The sequence below is a fragment of the Xiphophorus maculatus genome, chromosome 4 (genome assembly GCF_002775205.1).
Source record: "Xiphophorus maculatus strain JP 163 A chromosome 4, X_maculatus-5.0-male, whole genome shotgun sequence".
In the NCBI taxonomy this organism is placed as follows: Eukaryota; Metazoa; Chordata; class Actinopteri; order Cyprinodontiformes; family Poeciliidae; genus Xiphophorus; species Xiphophorus maculatus.
This window is the reverse complement of record NC_036446.1, coordinates 2,671,325-2,687,378: the sequence shown is the minus strand read 5'-3', so window position 1 is coordinate 2,687,378 and position 16,054 is coordinate 2,671,325. Positions and strand designations below refer to the sequence as shown.

At 35.6% G+C, this 16,054-nt stretch overlaps 1 protein-coding gene across 1 annotated transcript in view; it reads right to left on the bottom strand.

Annotated features, from left to right (window-relative positions):
- iqgap1 (IQ motif containing GTPase activating protein 1) overlaps positions 1-16,054 on the bottom strand; it is a 60,746-nt gene that overhangs the window by 34,672 nt on the left and 10,020 nt on the right. Inside the window, exon 3 of the mRNA XM_005808095.3 lies at positions 1,545-1,701. Within this exon, the coding sequence (XP_005808152.1) occupies positions 1,545-1,701 (157 nt within the window). The remainder of the gene's footprint in view (positions 1-1,544; positions 1,702-16,054) is intronic.

Sequence of the window (16,054 nt, the reverse complement as noted above, 5' to 3'; positions counted from 1 at the left end):
CACCAAGAAACATTAACTTATTGCCAAAAATAGCTTGGTGTTCTTTGGGGGTTCTTTAAGCATTCAGGTTGTTTTCAGAAGCAGTAGAAACCCAACAGGAAATATAAAGACATATAAAATGTTAATTTTGCATAATAGGTCTCCTTCAGGAATAAAAATTGTCTTTGTTTTTTTACTGAGATGGAGAAATCTTAAGGCCAGCTGTCATTTTTAACAGAATACGATTCACACTCTCGGTGCAGATATTTTCTTCTGACTACTTCAATTGCAGAAATGCTCCCTGACTTCAAGACTTTGGCTGAAGTGGTGCTTGTAATTCCAGCCTCCAGCGTGGGAGCAGATTCATCCTTCAGACCTAAATCAAAACCCCCAGAGAAGTCGTCTGAGGTAAAAGTCCACATCTTCATGACCACAGCTTCTGCAGCAATCCCCCTTTAGACACATGATTAAACTCAAACTGGGTCAGCAATTCCTGTCCATGTGATTCAGGAGACGTTATGAGACAGAGTTCAGGCTGCAGCAGGTGAATCATTCATAATTTAACTGCAATCATTTAATTTCTTTGCTTATGTGCAGTTATTGGAGCCTCAGTCAGCAGTTTCTGTCACTGTAGAGAAAATGTTACATGAATTTAGGAGCCACATTGTGCAATCACACATCAAGCGGATGCATGATGTGTGTTGCTGCTTCTCTGTTCAGCTTTATCTGGTTGAATATCAATGAAAATGAACGCAAATTAAATTCAGCTAAACATGACTGACAGCATATGCAAGATAAGCAGCTAATAATATTGAATGACACAAACTAAAAGCTGTTGAGCCTGGGAGAACCATTGCTATATTATTTATATAGTTTGTACATATAATCCCAGATTAATCTCTTCCTGCTGTTGGCTGCTGCCACTGTTGGGCAAATATGAGACATCAAACTTGTTTACTGAAAATGTTGTGTTTTTCAAATGGCATTCCTTTCAAATAATTAAAATACGGCAACACTTAAATACCATTCTGCACCTCAAAATCCAAATATTTATTTTCTGTTTTCTTCTCCTGTCAGGTTAAAACCAACAGTCAGAAAACTTGATGTAAGCTAATTGTGCTAATGATAGCAGGTATGTTACACACAGAGCAGCTCTGGAATGATAAAGCCTCTGGTGTTGACATGTTAGTGTGGGGCCCCCAATGATAATATAACTAGGACCCCGAAAAGTTATTATCCAGCCCTGTCCGTCATTTTTATCTTTTCAAAAAAGTGACGGTTTAAAAACCCCAGATTATTATGAGAGTTTCAATCAAAACAGAAAAGTTTCAGGGTGATGTGAAGAATTAGATTTTAGGTCAGAAATATCATATTTGTTCTCATCTGACCAGTGACTTTTCTTTCAACAGATGATCACTTTTCCACATTTAATACCCTAGGCTAACTTTTACTAATTTACACTATTACCCTCTGAACTTTCTTTACTGTATTTCATCGAACGTAAAAAAAATTAACAAAAGAAAATCCGAATTAGTCTCGGTGGAAAACATCTCAAATCTTCTCACCTTGTAGCGCGTCTGCTCACGATCGTAGATCTTCTTGAGGGAAACCGTCTGCGGGGCAAAGAAGTTGCCCAGTTTGGCCAGATAGACGCCATTTCTCAGCCCCTCCTCCAGCTCCGTTGTCGGGGGCAACTCCTCGTCCAGACAGGCCTCCATCCATCTGCGGAGGGAAGAGGAGGGAGGCATGAAGCCAAACAGCCAAAGATAACTTCCTCCGCAACGAGGGGAACTGATCTTAAAGGTTGATTCTGCACAAACATGAAGGGCTTTAACAATTAATCAGATTAATCATGAATAATCAATTAGTAAAGTAATCATAAAGTAATTTAGTAATTGATTAATCATTAACTTGAACTTTCAAAAAAAATTAATTGTGCATTAAAGATAAAATCAAAAACTTAAATGCCTCCTCGTGTGGCAATTCAGTGAAATTTCTCTTGTTAAGCAGTTTTTGTCATTCATTTAGTTTTTAGTTTTTTAAACTAAAACTAAAAACATCAGATCTACGTTGCCGAGCAGAAAAGGCTGAACTTTTCACAGATTGATGCTAGAAGGATTTTTTGTATCCTTTGCTACTATATTTTAGCCAATAAAATGTTAGTTTTCTTATTTAAAAAATTAATTTAATTAATTGTTCATATGCATCTTTATGTCAGTTTTTTATTATATAACAAAGGCTTGTGGTTAAACCTGCAGGATGTGCCATTTATTTGATCATGTTACACTAAAAACATGCAACATGAAGTCGGTAAAACAGCGAATCTGAAACTTAAAGTGATGTTCTGCGCGTTCTGATGATTGATTAATTCATTTTTATTTATTATTACAGCTCTGTGCTGGTAACCGCTCGCCTGCAGCACGCAGCCAGCGCTCCCAGGATTCCTCAGGCGTGACATTTCATTTCTTCTAGGTCATATTATGAAATCACATTCCTGCTGAGTCAGCCCTGGGCTGCGCTCCCTCACTGGGAAGACTGGATTCAGACACCAGCAGGAACCATCGAGTCTGGCTCAATAAAACCGCTCTGATAAACCTGCTGCAGTTACAGAAAGTTAGGATGTTTACTTTGAGAGTTTCTCTGTTTGTGTTGAACATAAGACCATGATTACCGTAGTTATCTTTTAATCTCAGGTGTTGTGCTTCTCTCCTGTAAAACTCTGCGCTCACTCAGAAACAAATATGCTCCACTCTCAAACCTATGCACAAACTTTCTCTCCTGTTTGTATCATTTCTACCTATGAAGGTAAAAGCCAGAACAAAATGACATCAGGTCGGTTCTTCCACCCAGTTCTTGTTGCATTTTCTGTGCAGAACTTGTTTTCGTGCACAATATCTGAGACATATGAAGTTTAATTACTGCAGTAGAAAAGACTTATTTTGATTTTCCACTTTACACTGCAAAAACAAAATCTTATCTAGTATTTTTGTCTACTTTCTAGTGCAAATATATCAGTACACTTGAAATAAGGCAAAACTGAGTTACAAGTAACATTTTAGCAAGATCCAGAAGTTTATTTTAAGTAATTAATTGCTTAATTTTACTTATAATACAGGAGAAATATCCACCAGTGCAACTACATGTCCACATAGTTGCACTGGTGGATATTTTCATCAATTTGATGAAAACTGGATATTTTCATCAGTTTTAAGGAATTACTGACCTAAAACAAGCTCCTATATCTTGCTGTAAAGTTACTTGTAATCTATTTTTATCTTGTTTTAAGAAAACCAACTAATTTCACTAGAAACTAGACCAGAAGTGCTTGTAACATGTTGTGGTTTTGTAGTTTAGCTTAATTTTTCGTCTCTCACAGGAAAACTAGAAAAGGTCGGAGTTTCAGCCAATAGAATGACGGCGTGTCACTGTGACATCACTACGGTACGCTAGTTTTACTAAAAGTGTTCACTCCAGGCGGTTTGGATAAGACAATTCAACTAACTGTCAAGAGCTAAACATGTTGGAAAAATATTTTCTTCTTGTAAATGAGTGTAGCATTGAAAACATGCAGTGGAAACGCTGATGGACGGAGCGTCGCGTTCGGTTTTATTCACGTTTGTTTAGGTTTAGTTGAAGAATCAGACTTTATGGTGACACTGTCCACAACTGTAGCAAAATTGCATACTTATATATTGTGTTATACAACAGAGTGAGTTCAGTCAGAGGCTTCTTCAGAACCACTGTAACACAGACTGCTACAGGAGATCCTTCCTGCCCGTAGCATCAGCATCTACAATAACTATCTGAGTTGATCCCTGAGGGACATTAAGTATTTTTACATTTCAAATCTTATTTGAAATTTTGAAATTAAAGCAACTATTGTTTGCAAAATGATAAAAATGCAAATAATGATTAAGATCATTTAAAAATTACAATAAAATCTATTTTTATCATCATCATAAATAATAAAATTAGAATTGCACATAATAAATAGAAGTTTTTTTATTACAAATAAATAGAAAAATAAAACATAAAATCTACATTTACACACAATAGATTTTTACAATTTGAGCCGAAACCTCAGCTCTCACTGGGAAAGCTGGATATCCGTGAGGAATTTCCCAGTGCCAGAGCGGATTTAGTGAAGTCCCATTAAAAAAAAAGAAAGAAAAACAGCCTCTCCTTTAATCTGCTGAGAAAACACTCCCACTCCCCTGCAGCCTCAGCGGCAGCAGGGTTACCTGTGTCCTGGGAAAGATTCCTCTGCTCCTTCAGACCAGCCTCCCTCTGCATGCACACACACGCATCTCTGTTGCACACACACGCATCTCTGTTGCACACACACGCATCTCTGTTGCAAGAACAAAAAGGTGCTTCTGAAGGTTTTACTCATTAGCCTCATCTTAAGAACCGTTTTAAACAAAAACCACACCCCAAACTAACCAACAACTCTGAGCTGCTTTTAATCTGCCTTTATCAGGACATGAAGGCCCCAGAGGCCCTTTAACATCCAAAGGACTTCAATGATTAATTGTAATAAATCGATTACTGAAGTAATTGTCAAGTAATTTAGTAATCGATTAATCGTAGAGTAGGCCATTTGCTGAGAGAACACACTCAAAGCAGTAATTGAGCAGAAACTATACAAAAATATAAACATTTAGCATTTAAGGTAAATTAAAACCGTTTGTCAGTAAATATGTTCAACCCAGAACTCCTGAAGTCACTTTTGGTTTCATTTAAAAATCTGTATTAATAATAATAATTTCCTACTAAACACATTTCTTTATCTGCCATGCTAACTAGCCTTCGCATTCATCACAGGTTATGCTGTCAGGAGGCAGCTGCACCGTTAGGAGTGGTGATTGACAGCACTAAGGCCCGCCTCCTGGCTCTGATTGGTTGTTTCTAGTTAGCACTGAGAGAAAGCAGAGCGGATAATTTTTTTTCCCGGATTATCCGTCTCAAATTGTACTGCCACAACATAGAGGTAGTTTCAACAAATGCATAAAAAATATTTAGATACTGCAGCTTTAAAGCAGCTGTACAAACTGTGTCTCATTTTCAACGTAGAGCCTCAATTTCAGAGTTTCCCAACACTTGGGTTTCCTGAAGTCTCTTGGTCTGCAAACAAATGTAAGGGCGAGCGGCTAACACCAGCTGAAACAACTTCCCTCTCAGGAAGTCGTGACATGGGGGCTTTCAGACAGGCCTGCCATTGAGGCCGGGGCGACCGAGCCGTGGCGCGGGGCCGGGGCCCTTCTCTCAGGAACAAGCCCCCATTTTCACTCTCTGCTGGCGCAGAGAAAGGCTCCATAAAGACTCCTAAGTAATGACTCTCTTTATCAAAGCTCCACACTCCTTCCAGCCAAGCACAAACACGGTCACACCCTCCACTTAACCAGCAAGATCTGCAGCTATGAATGGGATTTCAGAATGCCTTTCTGAAAACAGCACAGGAAACAAATGTACAGTTGTGTTCTTGACTCCAACAAGCATGTCTGCAATTCAAAATAAAGCCACAGATATGAAAGCAACGACTGGAATCCTAATCATCACTCAAAACATGAAGGTGTAGCTGTCTAAAGGTTACTGCTCCAACTCATTCCACACATTTCAAAGCTGCGGTTTACAAAGAAAGAAATATGTGCTTTATCTCTGATGCCATCAGAAGGTTGGAGGCATTTCTGAACTTAAAATAGTAAAATATGGCTTTGAGGTCATAATTACATCAAAAAAATGTAAATAAAATGTCATGAAAACTATTGATTGAAATTAGTTCTAATAGATTAACCAATAATATACCCGTTTTGTGTTGTAGCTTGGCCACCATCCAGCAGAGGGCACCACTGGTCGGAAGCCTATTTCAAACAAGATGGTGGAGGATGCGTCCGTTTACAGGAGAGAAACGGTCCAAAAATGCTCCGTATGCGGTTCCGTTCAGAAATATAAAAACTTAATAAGATCCTTTAGTTATCGCCTTGATAAGACGATGACGTAAAGACAGAAATGTGGAGAGAATAATATCGAAAAATTGTAACATGATCGACAATAGACATGATATGCCAATAAGGACGGTTGATTCTGGGCACTTCCATGAGTTTATAAATACATCTAAGTTTAATAATATCAAAAAATCCCCACAATTTTCTGGTATTTAATGCAGTTGATTTTTTTAAATGTGTGTTCTTTTTTCAATGTGACATATTATGAAAAAATAGCCCTTCATTTTATGGAAAGACTACATTATGGAAAGTATTAGAGCCATTGTACACAGAAAAAAAAGAATAAATTTTCTAGAAAAAGTCAAACATTTTCTAGAAAACTCAAAAAATTCTGAGATATTCACAAAATTTTAGTTTTTTTCTAGTAAAATTTCAGCTTTTTACACCAAAATGTAATTGCCTTTTTTATAGAAAAATTCTTTGATTAATCTTAAAATTTCTGAGTTTTTCTTTCAGGCAAATATTTGACTTCAAACTCAAAAACTTCCAAGTTTTTGTCTAGAAAATTTCTGAAATTAATCTAAAAATTTCTAGGTTTTTGGTGTAAATTTAAAGAGAGTCTAACCCCACAATACGAGAGAAAATGTAAGTTTTTAGGAATCAATTAATCAAATTTAATTAAGAGCTACATTAATTAAGAGCCAATGTAGAAAACTATTATTTTCTCAGATAGAAAATATTCTGGAAATAATTGTGAAATAAACTGACACATTTCTGTGACTCCTAGAAGAAAATAGCGCATACATATTGCAGCATAAGGGAAACGTAGAACATGCTTCCAGATTGCTGTTAGGAAGCTGTAATCCAACCAGAGGTCAGAGGTCAATCTCATAGGAAGAGTTCTTCTGCTGACCATCATCTCTACAGGAAGACGCTCTGACTTCTTGTCAGGAAACTGACACGCTGTAGCCAAGTCCAAAATAAAGATGTTACATAAACTCTTTATTCAGACACAAAATAAATTCAAACAAATGACACAAAAATCAAAGAAATTTTCCTCCACAAAGATGAGAAATGTTGAACTTTTTGTATGTCCTAAGTTTCAGTGAGAGAACAGCTTCCTGCTTCAGTCACATAGTGAACAGATAATTATGGCCAAGCTAACAGACCACAAGCCGTTTCTGTATGACTGTAAAGTATTGTTGTCCTGCTGAAGGGAGCGGCCCAAAAGGTTTGACTCACTGATTAAATAAAAAAAAAAACGGACCAGTCAAGTCTACACCATGCTTAAATAAGCAGTAAAAAAAAGACAACATCTTGTATCTTTTTCTTAAAGATGAACAGGGATTTTTATAGATATGATGCAACAGTTTTCAAAAAAAGACTGCCAACATGTAGGAAACATTTTGAAACTGTTGCACCAGAAAACATTTGCTTATTCACACAATTTAAGTTTATGTTGGGCATTTAGACGTTTATCAGAAACTCCTGCTTCCAGTACGGCAAAGTAAAAACCAGAAAACCAAAAGAACATTCAAGATGATATCCAATACTGATGTTTCTGCACAATGTTTCTCCCAGGATGGAGATTTATTTGCAGCACATTTACCAAAATAAGTGGGCATAAAAAAATTAGAAACAAATCAAATCTGTATCGCATTTTCTCAACTCTAAACTACATGAACTTTGCTAAAATGTTGACAATAGATCCAAAAATGTCAAAATAACAGGAAGTTAAGTCTAAAGGTTGGTCATGGATCAGATAAATTATTATTAGAAGAATGAACTCCAACTAAACTGACAGTAAAAACTGATCATTTACATTTTTTTAAAGCTCTGAAGCTCATTTCAAATACTTTGAATTATGAGAGATTTAAAGGAGCAGCGTTATGTAAAAATTGACTTTATCTTTACACAATACTGCCCCGTTAACGAGGAGAAGCAAAAGCAAATGAGGTGGATTAGCAGTGTTTGTTATCCTGGGTATGTTTACTATGACATATTGAGCTATTAACATGACAGTCATGAGAGTCTTATAACAACAATCTTCAGTCAGAGGCCTCTTCAGATCCGTTGCAGGACTGACTGCTACTGCATCACCATGCATCAGTCTCTGAAGATACTTTGATGATATGAGTTAAGACCGCCATTTATTCATGGATAGACAATAAAAACCAACAGTTTTAGGTGCAGAGAAGGTTTTACCTTAATATATGTGCATTACGGGACTTCTTCAACAGTTTGCCAACTAACTGCCTCAGACCGTTTCTTCTAAACAAATGCAAAGCGGCGCTAGCTCTAACCTGGGAAACCCCTCCGATTTACATGCAGATACGAACACACGCATCACAAAGGCAAACACACAATAACTCTGGACAAACAGATAAATCTTTACTGCATGTTGAATAAAGAAAGGCGGAAGTGCGATCACTGAATAGCTGGAAAGGCTAATTACAGACATCCTTCTCCTGCTTTTCTCACTTCCTTCTACCTTTATTTTCAACCCAGATTAAATCAACTGACTTTACCAAAGCCTGAATAAAATAGTGGGAGAAAAGTGAAAGAATGAGAGCCAAGTTGTCCATTACATGCTTAACTGGAACACTGGAATCTGACCTTATTCTGTCCGCTGAGCCTCCAGCAGCAGCTGGACTCACTGCAGCCTCCCGGTTTAAAGTCCTAACGATGGTGGGCGAACTGGAAAAACCAAGACATGTTCTCTGCACAGCCTCACACATTCCCAGACTGAAACCTGAGACATTTTCCAGCTGTTTTAATGGCCTCCATTAACAGAGAATGGCTCAAAACTTGGAAAAATAAGTCATTTTTAGTTTCTGCATTCAGTTTGTTCCCCAAAAAACATCCTGAAAATTCAAAATAAAGATTAAAACCAGCTCCTGCTTAGATTGGGTAAAAAGCTTTTATTCTGAAAAACTGCTGCATGCCTGCACCTTTTAGCCAATATTAGTGCAGTCATTGCACGTTTTAGCTAAATGTAATCAAAGAAAACATAAACAATGTTAATAAAAACAGATAATTTGCCTCATTGATAAAAAAAAAAATGTTTAAGATTTTATTTCTCTATAAAAAATCTCACTCTTAATGCAAGATTTTTAAATTATGGGGCCAAACAAAATGATCTGTTTATCTGTTTTCCCACCATCAGCACATTTAGCAGCGTGTACACAAGGTTGATTGGCAGCTCTAAGACCCTCCTCCTGGCTCTGATTGGCTGTTTTTGACCAGAATCGGTGCGTTTTTGTCTCATAACAGGAAGGCAGTTTTAATGAATATGGGAAAAATATTTTTGTAAAAGTTACATAAAGGATTCACATGAAAACGACATTTTTAACCTTCTCCAAAGTAAAAACAAAAAAAAAAAGCCTCAGAGTTTAAAAGTAGCTAGAAACCTGGAGAGGTAAAAGGTCCAAACAGAGACTGAGTGTTGCTGCTCTGAAAGGTGAATAGTTTCATGTTTCACCGGCGGCCAGGTGAGATCCAGGTAAGAGGCGGGAGGGACGGCTCCTGATCCGTCTCCTTTCATTTCCTTTTGTCCTTCTCTCTCTCCGTCCCGCTTGCCGCCAGCCCGGCTGACTCAGACATGTTTTCCCAGAGGCGTCCCCGTTTCCACGGAAACAACCTTTACAGAGGATTACACAAAAACCACTAAGAGCAGCGTTTTACCGCGAACGAGCTCGTTTACGAGGCAGATTAGCAGGCAGACAAAGGTCAAGGTCACAGTAAACTGACACAAACACGAAGGAGTTTTAAACATTTCAACAAATCTTGTTTCTTTTTTTTTGCGTTGTTTGAACTCTTGTAGCAAACCGATAAACTGAAACAACTTGAGATGGTTGACTGATTTTTCCTCTTGTTCAAGATGAAAAAAGTTCTTATAATCTGGACTGAAATCACTGGGAGAAACCAGATTAAGAATATTTTATTTCATGTTGATCTAGTTTTAGATTTAAACAGTTCCAGGGTTGGATATATCCAATATGCGGCTCTTTGCCCAGGGTGCCTGTGTGTCTGGGGGCAGCAGTAGCACATCAAAAAGAATCAAACCTGCTTCTGTTTATCTGCCAAAGCCATTATCGGATCTGAGATTCCAGTTCAGTGACAAATCAAAGTGATATTTCACCATTTTTGAGGAATATTAACTGGAATCACTTGGACTGATCAAATCTGAACTGCACTAGAGAAAACTCTCTAACACACAATCTGATATATGGAAAATTTATGACAAAAAACTGAAGGAATCTGCAAAAATCTGCACCGATGGCGACGCCTGAAACCTTAAATGTTAAAGTTCTGTTTGAAAACAGCTAATCCGGATTAAAAGAGATTAGCAAAGCAAACATAAAGGTAAAGTTACATCAGAATAATGAACGTCTGCTCAGTAAACGGTCTGTTTTTTCACTGTGTTTCAATTTAAATGTGCAAATCTTTCTTCTCATCTCGAGTCTTTGAGGCTCTTTAGATTTTTTCCACTAAAAAGTGTGATTACAGTTATACCAGTTAGTAATAAATCAATTAATCACAAGACAATTTCATTTGCATAATTTCTTTTTTTCTCTTTCTACCAAAAACTGGATGATGAAAGTTTTCAGTCTGGTGCTTCTTTAGCCTTTTTTGAAGGATAATTTTGTTTACAGAGACTTCATAATGGATTTTATTTAGTTGTTTGTTTATTTATTTTGTATATTTAAAATGTCGTCTGGTTCCAGTATTAAATGCTCACTAGAATTTAAAATGTATTGATTTTAGAGAATGTGTTTTTGCTTTATACTACCTGAAAATGTTCTGAAATCAACCATAACATTATTTATTGCAATGGTTTCTTCAGGGAAATGAACGGAGATGGAAAAACAACAATTATTAAAAAGTTTCAAGATTTTTACTCAGTTCAGACGGACTTTTCTGAGTGAACGGGGTCAGAGGTCAGAGGTTATCGCCCTCTGAAGGTTTTCAACACGTCAGTCTTGAGCCATTGTTCCCCATCGCACCAACACAATGTCGGCTTACATAATCGCCCCTGCAGCGGCAGCAACGCAGCGGCAGGAGGGTTGAGACTTTTTCAAAAACAGGAAATTACAGGCAAACAGCCAGAGCTTCAGGAGGAACTGGCCGGTCAGGCAGCGAACAGAAAAACTCGGAATGTTTCTGGAATAAAAGCCTCCGTTTAGAGGCGGATTCACTTCGAATCCTCTTATCTGTGTTTTCAGAGAGGATGAGTGTCATAACAAACACTTCAACATGCATGACGGATTAAAGATTAAACATTTTGTGGCCAGAGATGAATCATCTGCTTATGCAGGAAGTCTTTCCAGAAGAACACAGACGGATTTGATTGAAGTGAAGAAAACTGATTTTTATAGGATTGGCTTACAAATAAAATCAAGATTTTTAAAACCAGATCCATTACAAGTTGATTTTTTTCTAACAGACATTTCAAATGACAAAAAGTATTTTCAAACAGTGACTAATTTCAATCATCCCTTCTGTTAGTTAAACGACAGAAAATTACTATAAAGAATGACAGTATTTTATTCTCTTTAAGAGAATTAAGATGAACGTTTACCAGAAGAAAACATCTGGAAAATTGAGGAAAAAAAACTCTTATAAAAACTAAAATAAAAGTGTTTTCATTTCAACCATTCTGTTGATTATATAACAGGAAAATATTACAAAGAATCTTTTTTCTTATCTCAAATAATAAAAAATATCTGAAGTTTTCTGAACCTATAAGACAAATTTGTTTTTCCAGATTTAGTTTCTATTGTTAATAGAAATTTGTGAATAAAATTTTTGAATGATAATTTTGTTTACTTTGCTCCTTACTTCACTCTATTTATTGTTTTGTTTATTTATTTTGGATATTTAAAACGTCTTCCAGCTGCAGTGTTAAATGTTCACTAGAATTTAAAGTTTATTCATTTTTGAGAATGTGTTCTTGCATTATATTACTTAAAAATTGTTTCAAAACAACAATATTATCGTTTTATCGCAATAACTTCTGGGCAATCTATCGTCCAGCAACATTTGTTATGACAGGCCTAATCATTTCTTACTCCAGATGGTAAAAATAGCTAAATAAATTAAAAAAATTTTACGCCAGATTAAATTATAACTGCAGTTGCATCCCTGACACCTGTTGATGTTTTCGCACCGTAACGTCACCATCAGGACATTCATGATATTTACTCAGCTGTTTTAGTTTCAGTGCAAATTCTTCTCATTATTCAGTGACGGCTCATGTTAAACATCCCAACAAGAAAAGGGAATATTTGTAAAAAAAAATGTAAATGTTAGCATAAAAAGCAGGTTGTCGTTGTGATGCAGAACCAACATTATTAACAGCAACAATAAAAAACTTAATATTTCAGCAGGAAGGGTACACCTTTAGTAATTTAATGTCGTCATCACGACTTTAATAAACTTTCTGCTCTGGAACAATAAAGCTAAAATAAGTAACGACCCGCCAGAATAAAAGCTTAAGGTCAAAGTCGCCTGAACAGAGTGGGGGGTGGAAAGTTCATGGCAGGAGAGTAAATATAGACTCAGTTAAATTCAGTCCCACACAGTTTTATAACAATAAGCACAGATGTAACAGGAAATGACATCAAAAACACTCACATCAAGTTACAGCAGGAACTGGAGAAAAATGTGAGTCATATTTAAAATTTTGTTTAATCAAGTAAGCTACCAAATATAGAAAAATCCAATAACATTTGATTTTATGAATTAATTCTGACTTTAAATTGCTTCATATAAGTGCAGCAAACAAAAGTTTTGTGTTGCATTTACAGCAGATCTTATAATTTATTAGATACTATGATATACATCTCATAAATTTAAATAATTTAACTTTTAATCTTTGTTATGATATTTATAGGCATGTCATGAAAACAAATTTTGGCGGACAGTAAATTGTCTGGAAGTTATTGTGATAAACAATAATATCGCTGTTTTGACACTGTTTTCAGGTAATATAATGATAATGGCATAACAATAATAATGCATTGGCAAAGATCAATAAACATTTAACACTGAAGCTGGAAGACATTTTAAATATTCTAAAATTAACAACATATAAAGTGAATTATAAATCTCTGTAAACAAAATTATGCTTCAAAAAAGCACCAGACTCATGCAAATGGAAATTATTGAGTTTGTTTTATTTTATCATATAATTGATTTGCAACAGGCCTAGAGATATATCATGTACTCTTGGTATAAAATAAAGCAAAAGACTATTTTCATGTCAGATTGTTCTTTAAAAAGGTTTAAAAAGGCCAATAAAACAAGGCAAAACAGCTCAAACTGAAACTAAAAATAGCAATAAAACTATTAAAAATTTAGAAAGATTTCCCCCTGAAAAGAACATTTTCATTCCTGAATTATAGTTTTGTCTCAACTGAAAGAAAACTCAGTCTGCATCAACCATTTGCTCTGAGGAGACAAATCATTCCAGGGCCGCACAAAATCAGTCCAGGGGCCGCAAATGGCCTGCGGGCCGCAGTTTGAGCCCCAGTGCTCTGGAGGATATAGAGACATTTCCCAACTGAGATTTTGGAAAACAAATATTAAAGAACAGAAAGGCTGAAATCTCAAAAGAATAAAATATAAAACATTTTTACCATCCGCATGATGCGTTCACTGCTCAATGAAAAACTAGATTTTTGAGTTTCCAACCAAGATCAAGCTTAAAATCTTAATTTCAGACTCAGAGGTTTTTGGAAGCTGATTCAGGATTTGGTTTAATTTAAGGGAAATCTCACACCTTAAACTTTGAATCAAGCTGCTTGATTATTCTAAATAAGTAACATTTTCATGTAATTTTGTCAAACTTTTCCCTTTTACATTATTCTTTCTTCCTTTACTTAAGTGCTTTGAGTGCTTCCTTGCTGTATCTGCAGTTTTTCCTTTTCTCCGTTTGTTGAAGCTCAAATTTCAGACTCAGCTGATTTGGAAAGAACAACATATTTTGCCAAACTTGTTGAATTACCATCTTTAAAAACAATTTGTTTCAATCCTAGTTTCTCCTTTCAAACGACAGATAACTGGACTTAACTGCACATTCTGACATTTTGTTTAACTACTTCATGTGGAAATGCTTGAAAAGTTTCAGGTCAGTTACGTGAGGAAAACTTCTCTAAACTTATTTCATATCTTTTAAAAGAAGAAGTTGCATATTTTCTAGTAGATTTTACTCTTTTAGCCGCTCCAAAGCTGCTGCATGCCGAGTTGTTTTGTTAGTGGTGGATGAGGTAGCAAAAAAATAATAAACACTGATGATCTAATCTTCTGTAAATGCAGAGGCAGAGTTGGGTCAACTACAACCAGAGGAGAATAACTAAAAGCAGCAGCACAGGATGTCCAGAAATAACCGACTATAAACTCACATGGAAATATAAATCTGCACCAAAAAACCTGGAAACATCCGTTACATGTCTTCATAAAAACCCCACAACCTCTGTTTATTTTTATATATTCACATTTTCCTGTGAATAGCCAGAAACACGAGGAAATCATGTAAATGACGGCTGTTGGCGTGATCCACGGATCGATTAACACCAGATTTCTGAAAACTCGTACAACTGCATTCCCAGGAAGACTGGGCGTGTGAGGAAAAAATGAAAGCAAGAGTAAAGAACATTTATATTTAGACCTTTAGCAGGAAAGGCATCCAAAACGACTGGCAGGTTTCAGTAGTGAGAAAACCTTTGCTTTCATGTTAGATTGATTCAAATCTACTGAAATGAAAAGTGTACGAGGGGAACAGGTTCGGAAATGATTAGTTTACTCCTAAAGACGTGTTAAGAGTTTTACTGGTGTGCAGTTATGACAATTATGAAATTGCTTGGAAGAATAAGTAGGATTTTGGATCTCCACACTCAGCATTAGTGTTCTCAGTTAAAAACCATAAAATTATCAGAATTACAAGCAATGAAAAAGGAAGTTTGACTAATTTTCTTGCTCACAGCATCAATATTTGAGGAACGTTACAAAACAGAAAAAAGTACAGATTTAATACAGACTGTTTGGAGAAATACGCTTTATGTCAATAGTGTTTTACACAAAAAAAGACTAAAATCTTTGAGTTAAAGAGATTTTTTATCCATTCATCCAAGTAGAAGTGATGCAGATCATCACCAATGAGGGATCTTAAAATCTCCCCAAAACCATCCCAAAATCCAATATGGCTGCCTCAGGTACCACACTGCAAAAAACACAAAATCCTACCAAGTATTTTTCATCTATTTTCTATTGGAAATATTTTATTACACTTGAAATAAGACAAAACTATCTTAGAAGTAACTTTTCAGACATGTGAACTTGTTTTAATTCCCTAATATTGATGAAAAACTAAAAGTTCCTCTGGCAGATTATTTCACTTTTAACAAGACATTTTTCCAATATTTTTTGTGAAAATATTGGAAACTAGTAGTTTGTCACCAATATTAAGGAATTATTGACTTATATCAAGCTAATGTTTCCTGCTGAAAAGTTACTTATAAATTAGTTTTGTCTCATTTCAAGTATAAAATATTTGCAGAAATACTGTTTTGCATATTTTCTGTTACTTGAAATGTGAAAACAAAATCTTGTGAAATAGTTTTGGTCTAATTTCTAATGCAAATGTCTTTGTACACTTGAAATAAGAAAAAAGAAACTTTTAAGCAAGAAATAAGACAATAATTCATTAACATTGAGAAAGAAGTTTGAGTTATAAGTAAAAATCTGGCAATAGAACTGGAATGTTTTCATTACTATTAAGGAATTATTGTTTTATATCTTGCTTAAAAGTTACTTTTAAGTTAGTTTTGTCTTATTTGCACTAGAAAATAGAGCAAAATACTAGAGTTCCAGAAATCCAACTATTAATATGACTATAAAAACAAGAGCTGACTTGTTTAGTCATAAATATAAACCTTTTAGATTTTAAATTTGAATCCATTAACTACAGAATCTTTCCTTTAACCACCTAATCGACCCCAGCTGCGCTCACGTTTTGTTTCTCATTTGAAAAGTCAACAGACATGAAAATATCAGCGATCATTTAAATAAAGGTGTGATAAATAAAGTGACTCTCCGTTTCTGTTCGCAGGAAGGTAATATGAAAATAA